At 41.0% G+C, this 12,463-nt stretch overlaps 1 protein-coding gene across 1 annotated transcript; it reads right to left on the reverse strand.

The window, feature by feature from the left end:
- Window positions 1–2,814: 2,814 nt before the first annotated feature.
- Window positions 2,815–11,365, reverse strand: LOC148349388 (macrophage metalloelastase-like). The gene is made up of 10 exons (XM_088321739.1): window positions 11,102–11,365; window positions 9,031–9,284; window positions 8,803–8,951; window positions 7,712–7,837; window positions 7,467–7,628; window positions 5,724–5,883; window positions 5,520–5,650; window positions 3,646–3,805; window positions 3,193–3,296; window positions 2,815–3,109 (listed from the first exon to the last, which is right to left on the reverse strand). The coding sequence occupies exons 1-10, from the start codon at window positions 11,228–11,230 to the stop codon at window positions 3,006–3,008; spliced, it is 1,479 nt and encodes a 492-aa protein (XP_088177865.1). The 5' UTR covers window positions 11,231–11,365; the 3' UTR covers window positions 2,815–3,005.
- Between the last annotated feature and the right edge of the window lie 1,098 nt (window positions 11,366–12,463).

Below are 12,463 nucleotides of genomic sequence, written 5' to 3' on the forward strand. Positions count from 1 at the left end.
TGTCCCTCTGACGCAACATGATTACGCCTCTTTGAGGACCAATCTAATAATAATAATAATAAATGTTTATTGAAGGTATTGTTGGATACATTAATCAAAACATGACACACAAAAAAACTAATGCTGAGAGTGAGCATGGCCAAATATGGTCACCTTACGCCCCCTCCCCTAAGAAAATTTGACAAATCTATTTCTGCCAACCTTTGCTTAAAGGTTTGCACCGTATTTGCACTAATAACCCGGTCAGGCAAAAAATTCAAAATTTTTGGTATCCTGAAAGAAATAAAGCTTCCATGCAAGTTGCTGGTAGGTCTAGGCACCCGTAACTTATATCTGTGACCACGTAAACCATCAACACGACAGAACTCAAAAAAATGATCAAAAGGCACATCGATCATTCCATGCCATACTTTGAACACCAAAATTAAATCAAATCGAATTCTGCGGAGCTCCAAAAAGTCCAAGTTCAGTCTTTGTAGTCTTTCCGGATACGACAAGTTGTGCATCCCAGGTATCCGCTTCGTATACCGACGTTGAACTCCTTCCAGTAGGTTAATGTCCTTGAGTAAGTAAGGGTTCCACACAACACTATTATATTCCAACCCGGGTCTAACATAAACGCAAAACATTCAAACTAAGAATGCTGGGTTCTTGTTGTAAAAGTGTCTGTAAATGTTTGATGCTACGTTATTGGCTTTGTTGGTAATTTTGGCGATATGCGTGATAAACTTTAGGTTTGAAGTAAGAGTGACACCCAGATCCTTATGTTCAGTAACAACATGCAAATCATGATCATTAATGTTATACAGCGGAACAGAACCATGAAAAAAACGACTGTGCTAAGCATTTATGAGATGACAGTTGCAGTTGCCACTGTTCGGACCAAAGAAAAACTGATTTAATGTCATTTTGGAGAGAATCAATTGTTCCTGCAACCTGGGTTTTTGGTAAGAAAGCCAACAGTTTAGCATCATCGGCAAAAATTGAGATGTCACTACTTTGAATGGCCTCAGGTAGGTCGTTCACAAAAAACAGGAATAATAATGGTCCTAGTACTGAGCCCTGCGGTACCCCACTAGAAACTTCCGACCACGCTGAAAGAACATCATCAATTTTTACGCATTGTTTACGATTTGACAGATATGCAGTTATCCATTCAAGCAGTTTTCCACTAATACCATAGCATTTCAGTTTTTGTAAAAGCTTGTCATGAGACACTTTATCAAAAGCCTTGCAAAAGTCTAAGTAATATGTATCCTTATATTCTTCAAAAAATGAATTCCATACAATGTTTTATTCTATTTGAAAATAAAACAACATCGAAAGAAAACCATTTGATGTATTTGTAGTATGTGCAGCCCATTGAGCCTTTTTGTGAGGTATAGAAGGGACTTTTGGACAATTTAACATGCTTGAGGCGTCGTTGCTGTCACTTTCTGGAAAAATGTTTACATATCACTGGGAACGGTGCAATAGCACCGATTTGTTCTAGAATTGTGTACTATGTGCTCAGTTGATTTTTGCAATTAGGAGATGGAATAAGAGCACTGTATTATAAGGCGCATGGTCAGCTTTTGAAAAAAAATAAAGGCTTTTAGGTGCGCCTTATAGTGCGGAAAATACAGCGTATATATATATATATATATAGTGTGCGCACGCTGCCAACTTGGATGAGCGTGACCAGTGTTTGAATTCCAGTCAGATCGAACATCACCCAGTGAGGATCCCTAGGCAAGATTCCTCATGATAGACCTACCTCACGTCTGAGAGAACACTATGATAGAGTCACACCATCTTAGACATTGCCCGGGACAACAAGGTCTACGTCACTTGCTGGGGAACCAGGCACACTAATGAGAAATGGGCTACTGGAACAAAACCCAGTTGGACGAGGTCAGAAAATTCTGAGCTGTTATGCTGCTAGTACCACTACAAGCAATCCTCTACATGCTGTGAAAGTGGGATTATTGTATCCTTCAAAAACCCCAATCAAGGCTAACAAAGAAACAACTGCTAAGTGTTCCAACTTCCTTATTTAAAATTGTATATTTTGAATTTCTAACTTGACAGTATTTCTTTTTTTAAATCAAGATCACTAAATGCTATTTCATTTACCGGTTCTATTGTTTCAAATATCTTGGTCCCAATGAAACATAGACAAGTTTTGACAGTTGAGGATGTTTTGGCATTTCTGCCATCATAAGGCATGATAAAGTGTATTATTTTGCTCTCTAGGTCTTCCCAACATTTTTGTCTCTTCTGTAATAAAGTATCTACATAGCTATTTGTTTTTTCAGAAGAAATTTACTTGAGTACAAAATTGTGTCACGGTTTCCATGACGCCCAATTGGCCCCGCCTGTGTTGCACCAGCTGCGGCCCGTTGACAGATTGGCTTCCCTTCTTTTTAAACTCAGTGCTCTCACTAACCCTTTGTCAGTCCGTCAACGAACCTCTGCACCCACAAGACGTGGGTTTTGACTCTGTCTGGTTTCCTGTTGGTTTCCTGTCCAATATTGTTCCCGTCTATTTGTCCTGTTTAATTCCAATATCCAGTTTTGATATCAATCCTGTCTGTCCCGTATTGTCCAGTATCGACCCCAGCCGTCCGATATCTGCTCGCGCAATTGGTATCGATCTCGTCAGCCGCTGACTTCCTGTCATTCCACGCCAGACTGCTGCCTTACGTCTTCCGCCCAACGATCACCGAATCACTGGCGTTTTGGGTTAATGTGTATGACTGCCCCATTTCCCGTGAAATAAAAGCTTGTGTGAGAAACGTCACGCATTTGGGTTCTCCTGTCCGGTTCATGACAAAATTTTTTATTAAAGATGACAAAACACTGGCCTTTTTGTAAAATGAAATTAGTTTAACTCATGCCGATAACCCAAATTATATATTTAAAAAGCAAAATCCCCCTTGACCTAATGGGTGACATGTGTTATGAACATAAAGCATACAAATATACTGTTTTAATGTTTATAAACGGAAGATTTGGGTGACTTTTCAGTCACAGTCCAGCCAGTCACTGCTCATCAGGGTGCGGATAGCTCTTCTTCTCATGTAATTGTATTGAGTCTGCCTGGATCCATATGAAAAGAACAGGTATCCTGCAAAACATTGTGTCTTATAGCATGCATCCAGACAATATATTGCTTCAGAAATAATTATGTATATACAAAAAAAGACTAACCTCTGTACTCAAAAGCAGCATCGACTCTGTAGCCTATCCCGGGTAGCTCTGTGCGAATCATTCTTGGGTTCCTACGATCCATTCTGCCCCTCCGTTCATTGTAGCTATAAATGAATAATCGGAAAACATGAATATCCGTCCATTATAAAATATGTAGACTCCTTGTTGAACTGTTAACTCGTTAACTGCCAATCAGAGCTACAAAAATCAAATATTTGTAAGAATTGAGCTGTCATTCAGGTAATAACATGTCAACGATATATCAAAACCTGATTGGCAGAGAAAGCGGTGACAAAAATTGGTTTATTTTGTTCAATTGAATATTTGCAACTCAAATATTCATCTCTATGAGATGAATGTCTCTGATAATATCAGTAAAAAACAACTGAGAAAACATTTCATGTTGTGTTCTTTGTGAATCACACAAGTAGTCTATGTTATCCAATAACTCACCTATAGTATTTGTTGTTAACAAAGAAAAGTGTTCTTCCCACAAATGGAACATGTACGGCGGCGTCAACTTTGGTGACGGATGAAGGTAAGCCCAGGTCGCTGAGAGGTTTGGGAAAGCCGGGTAAGATGGTGTTTCTTCTGACTTGCCAGTAGCGGTCCCCTTTGTCAAGAAAATATACTGTTAATATATTCTCTTTTGAAATTTTGTGACCTTTGTTTAGTGACAACATAACGCTCTCTGAATATTATTGCTCATGTGTTATTTGGTCTTCGTGTGAATGTGGGGTAATGTATTTTTGAGTGCTTCAAGATTTTTATGTAATACCAGTGGTGGACAGGCAGAGCCTGCAAGGCCTTTTCTGCTGGCCTAGAAAAATCAAAATTATCTCATCTCATCTCGTCTCATTAGCTGCACCGCTTATCCTTAGTAGGGTCGCGGGGGTGCTGGAGCCCATCCCAGCAATCATCGGGCAGTGGGCAGGGGACACCCTGAACTGGTTGCCAGCCAATCGCAGGGCACACAGGGACAGACAACTCGCTCGCTCATTCACACCTAGGGACAATTTGGACCGGCCAATCCACCTGAAATGCATGTCTTTGGAATGTGGGAGGAAACGGGAGTGCCTGGAGGAAACCCACGCAAGCATGGGGAGAACATACAAACTCCGCACAAGAAGTCCGGTAGCTGGATTTGAACCCACACAGGAGGTTCCCAAGACCTTAGAACTGTGCCGCACACACGCTAACCACCGCGCCGCCGTGCTGCCCATATCTAAATTATGTTATGTTTTTATATTTTTTCCATTAAAACGTATTAAATAATTGCAAATTGTCTATCAGCTTCCATTCATTGCTTTTCCCCTGGTTGCGCTGCTTTTAGATGTGTGTTGTCATATTCAAGCATTTAACCAATCATTTCAGCCATTACTTGTTGCCAGTCACAGCTATCTACTCGGAGGCCTTCACAATCAATTTTGCAGGCCCAGAGGCATCACTAAAAAGTTACGATAAAGCTGTTGGTTTAGCCAATCAGATTGCGAGTTGGCGTGGCAACAGCCATATCGGCAGTATCACAACAAAAAGGTGAAGACAAATACAGTATCTCTGTGTCCACTGCCTCTGTCGAACGGACATTTTCAAATCAAATACAAAGAAATATGACATGACAGGCTTGATATTTAGCATTAGCTTTGATGGTGAGAGAAAGTAACCACTTGATGGCATTGAAACAAATGAAAAACACAGGAAAAAAAGGCTTTTTGCTGAGTAAAAGGATTTTTGTTGAGTAAAATATGGCAATATTCCTGAATAATATTGCAATTTAATGAGGATAACCTCATTGATGCTTTTTTAATATGTGTCACAGCTGTAGTGTCAGTAAATGTTCTATAGCTATAAAGTAATTCTTGAGGGTTGGATTGATTCAGACGTAGTACCACTGAAGGCCTAGGTGCTAAATGAACGCCCCCCACTGTGTATGTTATCCATCCATCCATCCATTTTCTGCACCGCTTATCCTCACTAGGGTCGCAGGGGTGCTGGAGCTCATCCCAGCTATCTTTCGGCAGTGGGCAGGCGACAACCTGAACTGGTAGCCAGCCAGTCTCAGGGCACACAGAGACAGCCAACTATTAACCCTCTCATCCACACAGATGGACAATTTGGACTCGCCAACCAACTATGTATGCTTACGGGATGTGGGAGAAACCGTAATGCCCGGAAGAAACCCAAGCACGGGGAGAACATGCAAATTCCACACAGGGAGGCTGGTGGCTGTAATTGAACCCTGGACCTCTCTGGGGCTGACGTGCTAACCATTCAGCTGCTGTATAATACATGTTGTATTACTTTAATTGTATACAAACTACTTATACCTTCAATTAAAACAACTGTGTCGCGCGCCTTGTACTCATAAGCAGCATCGACTTTGTTAATTCCAGGCCAGACGGAATTAATGGACTTTGTTGTGACACCATCCCAGTTGCTGATCCTCTTCCAGAAATGGCTTCAAAACAAATCCAAAATTGTACACATGAGTGGATATAGATGGCACTTTTTGGTCCTTATAGTTTTGTTACCTGCCTTTGAAGAAATAGAGACGGCCCTGTATGGAGGTTGCGGCATCAAAGACAAGATTTTGGTTACACCTGTGTTCTTGCCCGGGTCCTTCTGTAGGTTCAGGCTCTGGTTCAGGTTGTGGAGCAGGGTTAGCTGTTGGTTTATTTGATGGTCTGACCCCTGGAAAAATCAAAGCTGTGATTTATTTTGCGTTATTTTCTAAATTAAATTCTATGAGAAATCTGAACCTTTGTTACAGTAAAATGATGCCTGCTTTCTAAAATGCATAGTCCAATTGGAGATCAGGACTAGAACAGAAGGAGGACCCACAAGTTTATTGAGATATAGAGGAAAAATCAGCGCCAGCGATCTGGTGCTTGCTGGACGAGGGAAGCAAGCCGCTAACGGGAACGGAGCATGTTTGGAATGCGGAAGTGGATCTTCCGGAGCGGGAGATCGTAGCGTGGTTAGACGTGAAAAAACGGGTCGTTAGCCGGGAGGGGAGATCAGAACGTGGTTGTGGTCAAAAAACGGGTCGTGCCGGAAACAAACGGGGAAATTAGGATCAGACGAGTGGAAAACGGGTGACAAAATGGGACAGACAAAATGCTTGCCTTGTGTAAACAGAGCTTAGCTGACGGACTGACAAAGGGCGAGTGAAAGCACTGAGCTTAAATAGGAGGGAGAACCAATCAGGTAACCAGCAGCAGCTGGCTCCAAGCGAGCAAGTACAGGTGAGTGCAATGAGTAATCATGACAGATATGATTTTTTAATCCCTAAAAAATCTGTTTCATCACAGTCTGTTTATACTACCACTTTCAATTATGTAAGAATGCAATCCATCCTGATTGAAATATGTTATTATATTTGTTTGGTTTTAATGTTAAGCTCATCGGACAACATATCCATGCCTTGAACACGTTCAAGTAACGTTGTATTGCAAGAAAAATCAATAGATAGAATAGATAGACTTCGAATCTTAAAATTCAGTGGAAAAAAGTGATTTAGAGAGCTGCTGGCTGGCTGCATTCTAGCATTGGGTATCCTCCAATTGAGTCACACATCCTTGATGGTTAAAATACTAGACATGGCTTCAGGTCATCCGTTTCATGGGTAATGGATATGGCGCTGGGGAGATACAGGCTCACCAGGGGTAGCTTGTGAGTTTTTACATGGCCTAGCACAAGTAGGCCAGACCTGCTGAGCCGCTATTGCCCTCTCTCCGCCGCCGCCTCAGTCTCTGACTGGCCCGATAATAATCCACGAAGCACCCTCTGGTGATCATTATTTCTTTGCGCTCTTCTGACATTAGTCTGATATAATTGATGACTTTTTTTTAAATGTTTCTGCTAACTGTCGCTATGCAACGCAGGTTGTTTTGGGTGGACACATTGACTTGTGCGCCCGACTCACTGTTTGACTGACAACATACTGCAGCATACCACAGTCGCACACACAGGAAGTCACACCCACCCAATACACACACATACAACATTTCCCGATGATAGCCTTTGCTGTGTGTCGTCTGCTGCAGAACATAATGCACGATACGTTTATATCAGTGACATTTCAATTCAAAATTTGCAAAGCAGTGAACCAATGATAATGGAAGCACCAAGTAGGGAGGGATTACTATGATGCTTTAATACCGACATCTGTCCTAACATACCTATTCCTAGAGTTATTCTGTGCGCAATGCAAGACTGACGCTCTTTACAATGATGTATATAATGTTGTAGTATTACATTATCACATTTCTCACCATATAGTGCTTGCACTCCCTTTCGGTCATCGTCTGGTAGCACGTAGCCCTCTGTGTCAACGTACTGATAGGTGGGGTACATTAGAGCTGTTCGAACCTTTGAGTGGGACAGTCCAAGAGCATGTCCAAACTCATGGGCTGCCACTAGGAACAGGTTCACTCCTGTAACAAATGCAGATTATCTTACACCAATATGCATAGGATTAGCTCTTATGATAGTTTTTATATTTTGTTGATTGTGCAACCTGCTGAAGTGAGACTCCAAGTTTCATCCTCATCAAAATGGGTATCACCTCCTTTTCCTCCACCAGGAGAGAAGGCATGAGCCAGTACCCCGCCTTCTCCGTCGAACGGAGCAAAGTCTCCGTGTTCTGGTTTTGGAAGATACGTTAAGTACAGTATTTTTCGGACTCTAAGGCGCACCTAAAATCTCCAAATTGACCAGAAATTTGAAAGTGTGCCTTATGACTCGGTGCACCTTAGATACCACCGAATACAGATTGGAAATGCTTACTTTATTTACAGGTATACGTGACTACAGATTTTACGGTTTACTGCCATATTTAGGCAACAATTGATCAATTGATAATTATTGCTAACTTAACTCGCGATGCATTGTACGCAATGAAATTTAACGCGGCGGTGAGGGTGCTGACACTTTACCACAAGACAATTAGTGGTACAGATAGCAGTCAAAAAGGCATTAGAGCTTATCTCATTAATACCAATTTTTTACTCATGGTACCTGAAACATTGAATTGCCTAGTGCATTCTGACAGGTTAAACAGTCTCTCCACTTCTTTAACTGTGCGTCAATCACATTGCAGTTTAATATGTGTACGTAAGTCAAATAGCTTTTATACTGTTTTGTTGACTTTGTCTTCTGATTCCGTCTTTCGCAATGGGATTTACGCAGAGGTGAAAATGAAGAGGGTCTGTTTAACCTATCAGAATGCAGAACAAAATGCATTATCCATATCAGTGTTTCTGGCATTGTGAGTAAAAAGTGTGTGATACGCTCTATTGCCTCATCGTATGTCATCTGTACCACCGGTTGTCTGGTGGTAAAATGTTGGCGCCCTCACTCCCATGACCTGGGTTCTGTTCCCGTTGCAAACAATATTATATGATTTTAATCAGCAAAATATATCAACTGATCAATCAGTTAGTGGCTCTTAATTTAATCTCAATGTCATGCTTCCTGTAGCACGGTGCGCCTTATATAAAAAAATGTATATCTGACAAAAGGCTATTTTTGGTGGGTGCGCCTTATAATCCGGTGTAGTGCTGGAGATTTGTTAACTTTCATGGAAAAAGTAGTCGGGGGAACACTTACCGCGAGCTTTAAACTTGATCATTATGTCTGCAGTGCCGCTTTGAATCTGCTTGAAATCCAAAGGAACCACATCACTGTAGATTTGAAAAGCCTTGGCAAGTGTGGCTTCCACAAAACTTTGACTCAGGTCAGGTGTATATTCAGTTATCCTACAAGGAATTCACATACTTAACCAACTGTTTAGGGTTTGATCATTACAATGCTTCTGAATGACAAGAATGGCCTGACCTGTATGTTATCACTTTCTTCTCCCACTTGGGTTGCCCATCAAAGTGGGCGTACCTGAAAGTATTCAAGTCTGTGAAACCGCAACGAGGTTGTGACATCACTTCCATGGTGTTGGTGTCCAACTCTCCTGTCACCTCCAGGCCAAAGTAGTCTTGCATTAGTTTGAGAGTGTCTGTGAAGGAATCGAGACCGGAACGCCATTTCTCGCTACCGGTAGTTACGCCCACTTCAGAAAAATACTGAGAGAGGTACTCCTGGACAGAATAAACACAAGGGTTATGAGGCAAAATTAGTATGATTTTGTGTCCAAAATGTCGAATTTAGCCTTAAAGAGTTATTCGCACCTACATTGCATTGTTTAATTATTGCCCTATACCATGCACTTTTCGACATAATGCCATTATAGTTAGGCTTTGGTTTTAGGGACACAATTATGAAAAGAAACCAAATGTATCTAACATTTTATATTGTGCCATCAAATCAAAAGTATGTGTTGCAAAAAATATTTGCCCCCTTTGAGCCTTGTTTGGCTCCATCCATCTTCACATCAACTTTATTGATCTTCCCAGTACCTGATGAAGAAAATCAACCCCATAGCATGACCCTGCCACCACCATGTTTGACAGAGAGCATGGTGTTTTCAGGGTTATATGCAGTGTTACTCTTACGCCAAAAGTAACCCTTTGCATGCAGCTCTAAAAGTTCAAATTTGGTCTTATCTGGCCAAAGCAGCTTGCTTCACATGTTATTCTAGTCTCCCATGTGGCTTCACAAGCCTTTTTATGGGTGTTCTTTCAGAAAGTCTTGTCTTCTTGCCAGTCCTCCATAGAGCAGATATATGCAGAGCATGACTAATAGTTTTCTCATGCAAAGATTGTCCCACCTCAACTGTGTATGCCTTCAGGTCATCCAAACTGATCATGCGCCTTTTGGTTGCTTCTCTGATTAGTTTTCTCCTGGTTTGGGCCAAAAGTTTAGAAGTTGACCAGGTCTTGGTTGGTTTTCAGTCGTTTTATGCTTGTTCCATTTTGTTATTATTTCTCGCACAGTGCTCTGCTGTCTGTTCTCTTGCGTCTGCTTTCACAGACAACTGAGCCCACCACCAAGCAGGTGCATTCAAACTGAGACTTAATGCACTCTTTTTTGGCCTTCTCAGTCATTTAGATCAACATTGGATTATTCAGATCTTATCAGGGAACTTCTGGAGTCAGTTTGATTAGCTGAGAAAACAGGGGCCGGTATTTTTCCAACACTTACATTTTTCTTTCTTTTTTCTTAAAATGTTGACATAATTTGGTTCCACTTCATGATTGTTTCTCACACGTTGTTCACTCAGTTTCTTAGCTTTAAGTTTGAAGCATAAAATGTGTCAAAATGACAAAAAAATCTTGGGGGAGCAATACTTTCTCTAAGCACTGTAAATATATCAAACGCTGCAAGAACTGTTGTCCCCGTAACTGACTTTCGGTTTATCAAACACAGCTCAGATAAAAGACCACAGTTTACTGTACTAATTTGTGCTTTTTGCACTGTGCTTCCACACAATCCCAAGTCGATCCTCAACAGAAGTATGTTTTAAATCATTTAATCCAAAACATAACAGTTTGTTGTAAAATAGGAAAACAAATACATACTTTAAGAATTGCTTTTGTGTATTCTTCTATTAGAAAAATAACTTGGACTGAAGTAAGAGAAGAAAAATAGAACAAAATGATAAGCAGGCTGGTAGTGGAATTGAACTTTTTAATAATTATTTTTCTAAAAGTACCCAGGAAAGTTCCAAATAGCATACTGTAAAACAGGTAGAACACATACAAATATTATGAAATAATTTTGCAAACTTAGTTTATATCTTTTCCTAAATTATAAACATTTAAATGGAGCAAAACATTATTCATCTTTTTGTTTTGGGTGATATACTTCAAGATGTTTTCAATTAAGAAAGTGCGCTCTGGCTCACAATCAAAAGTTGGGAAACACTGCCTCAGGGATTGAAAGGCCCAAAACATTACATTATCAGCAATCACATCATTTTCAAAGCAGACAAATGCCTCAATAGTCTTGTATTTACCTGAGCCTTGGTGAGATCTTCTTCACCAGTCAGGACGGTCGGCACAGCTCCGCTGAGAGCTACTGTTGTCATTAGTAGCACAACTTTGACAATTGATGAACCCTCCATGATAATTATCCTTCTGCACATAAAGTGCACGCAAATATTCTTCTCCTCTCCTTGTGCACACTTGCAAAGCTCTTCGTTAGTTCCTGAGATTGGGTTTGGGCTATGAGGTTAAGAGCAAGAGACAGATGCAAGACTGTGCAATGTAACATTCCAATGAATGTCTGAACAGGTCCCTGAAGCTTTGAATTTGAGATATCACAGTAATATTTGCAAATGGAAACACATTGTTTTTGATATGTGGGTAAATGTTTGACGAGCTCGTGCCTGTGATTAAAAAAAAAACATATCAAGAAGAATGTGTTCAAACGTAAAAACAATGCAGTACCTCCATGCACGCTATGCAATCTCTTTCTGTGCTTTTTATACCTATGTTCATGGTTTATGAATCCCTCAACCACACGGATCCGTTGGGCACCACTGATGACGCAACTGTGGGCAGCTTTCTCCACTGTTGACAGTTCCTGGCCTTTTTTTGGCCGAGGCAAAGTTGGTATCATTCCATTATTTGATGTTCTCGGCCCAGTTCTTTTTTGGTATTCTTCTCCTTTTTCCCCTTGAACTATGAACTGGAGTATAATATTGGCCAGTCCTGATGATCTTGTGACGTGACTATACCACTGTAGTATTCCTAAAAACAGTTTTTTGTAGGGTCAAATGTGCCCTCGGATGGTGTTGCGCACTGTTTGTTATATGGTCTATGTAGCTGATGCCTGGAAGATTACTGTAGAATAGCATGTCCATGGCCTGGATTTTCCTTTCCGGCTTTGCTGTGGGAGTCCATATCTTGCAAACATAGAGGAAGAGTAACCAGTGTTTGCATGAGGCTGATTTTTGATTTCACAGATGGATCTAAGTGCGGCTGTGGCTATCCTGGCCATGATTTCTGGTTCTAACCCTCCAAGATATATACATTTTCTGAGAGGTTCAAGCTCTTGATGGTTGATGGTGATGTTTGTGATGATACCTTGGAGGTCATTGGTGATTACTTTAGTTTTTTTCTGTGCTGATTTCCGTCTCATATTGGGTTGATGCTTTGTCCAGGCAATTTCCCAGATATCTGAGTTTCTGTTCTTCCCCTTGCTGTCCGGTAGTATAATCAGCAAAATGTAGGATAGTGACATTGTGTCTCCCAATGCTGACTGTACCTTCATGTTGGTCCAGGGCTTCGGTCATGATTCTGTCCAGGAAGCTGTTGAATAAAGTTGGAGGGAGAATGCAGCCTTGTCTCTCACTGACTGTTTGGCTTTAACTAAG

This window comes from Urocampus carinirostris, chromosome 17 (assembly GCF_059441175.1).
Source record: "Urocampus carinirostris isolate Australia breed hairy pipefish chromosome 17, RoL_Ucar_1.0, whole genome shotgun sequence".
In the NCBI taxonomy this organism is placed as follows: Eukaryota; Metazoa; Chordata; class Actinopteri; order Syngnathiformes; family Syngnathidae; genus Urocampus; species Urocampus carinirostris.

Excerpts from the sequence above, each read along its gene's own strand:
- LOC148349388 (XM_088321739.1), bottom strand. The coding sequence starts at position 11,230 with ATGTGCAGAAGGATAATTATCATGGAGGGTTCATCAATTGTCAAAGTT. Across the intron at positions 7,629-7,711 it reads TTGGAGTCTCACTTCAGCAG|GAGTGAACCTGTTCCTAGTG; the intron begins GTTGCACAATCA and ends CATTTGTTACAG. Across the intron at positions 3,297-3,645 it reads GTTAACAACAAATACTATAG|CTACAATGAACGGAGGGGCA; the intron begins GTGAGTTATTGG and ends ATTCATTTATAG.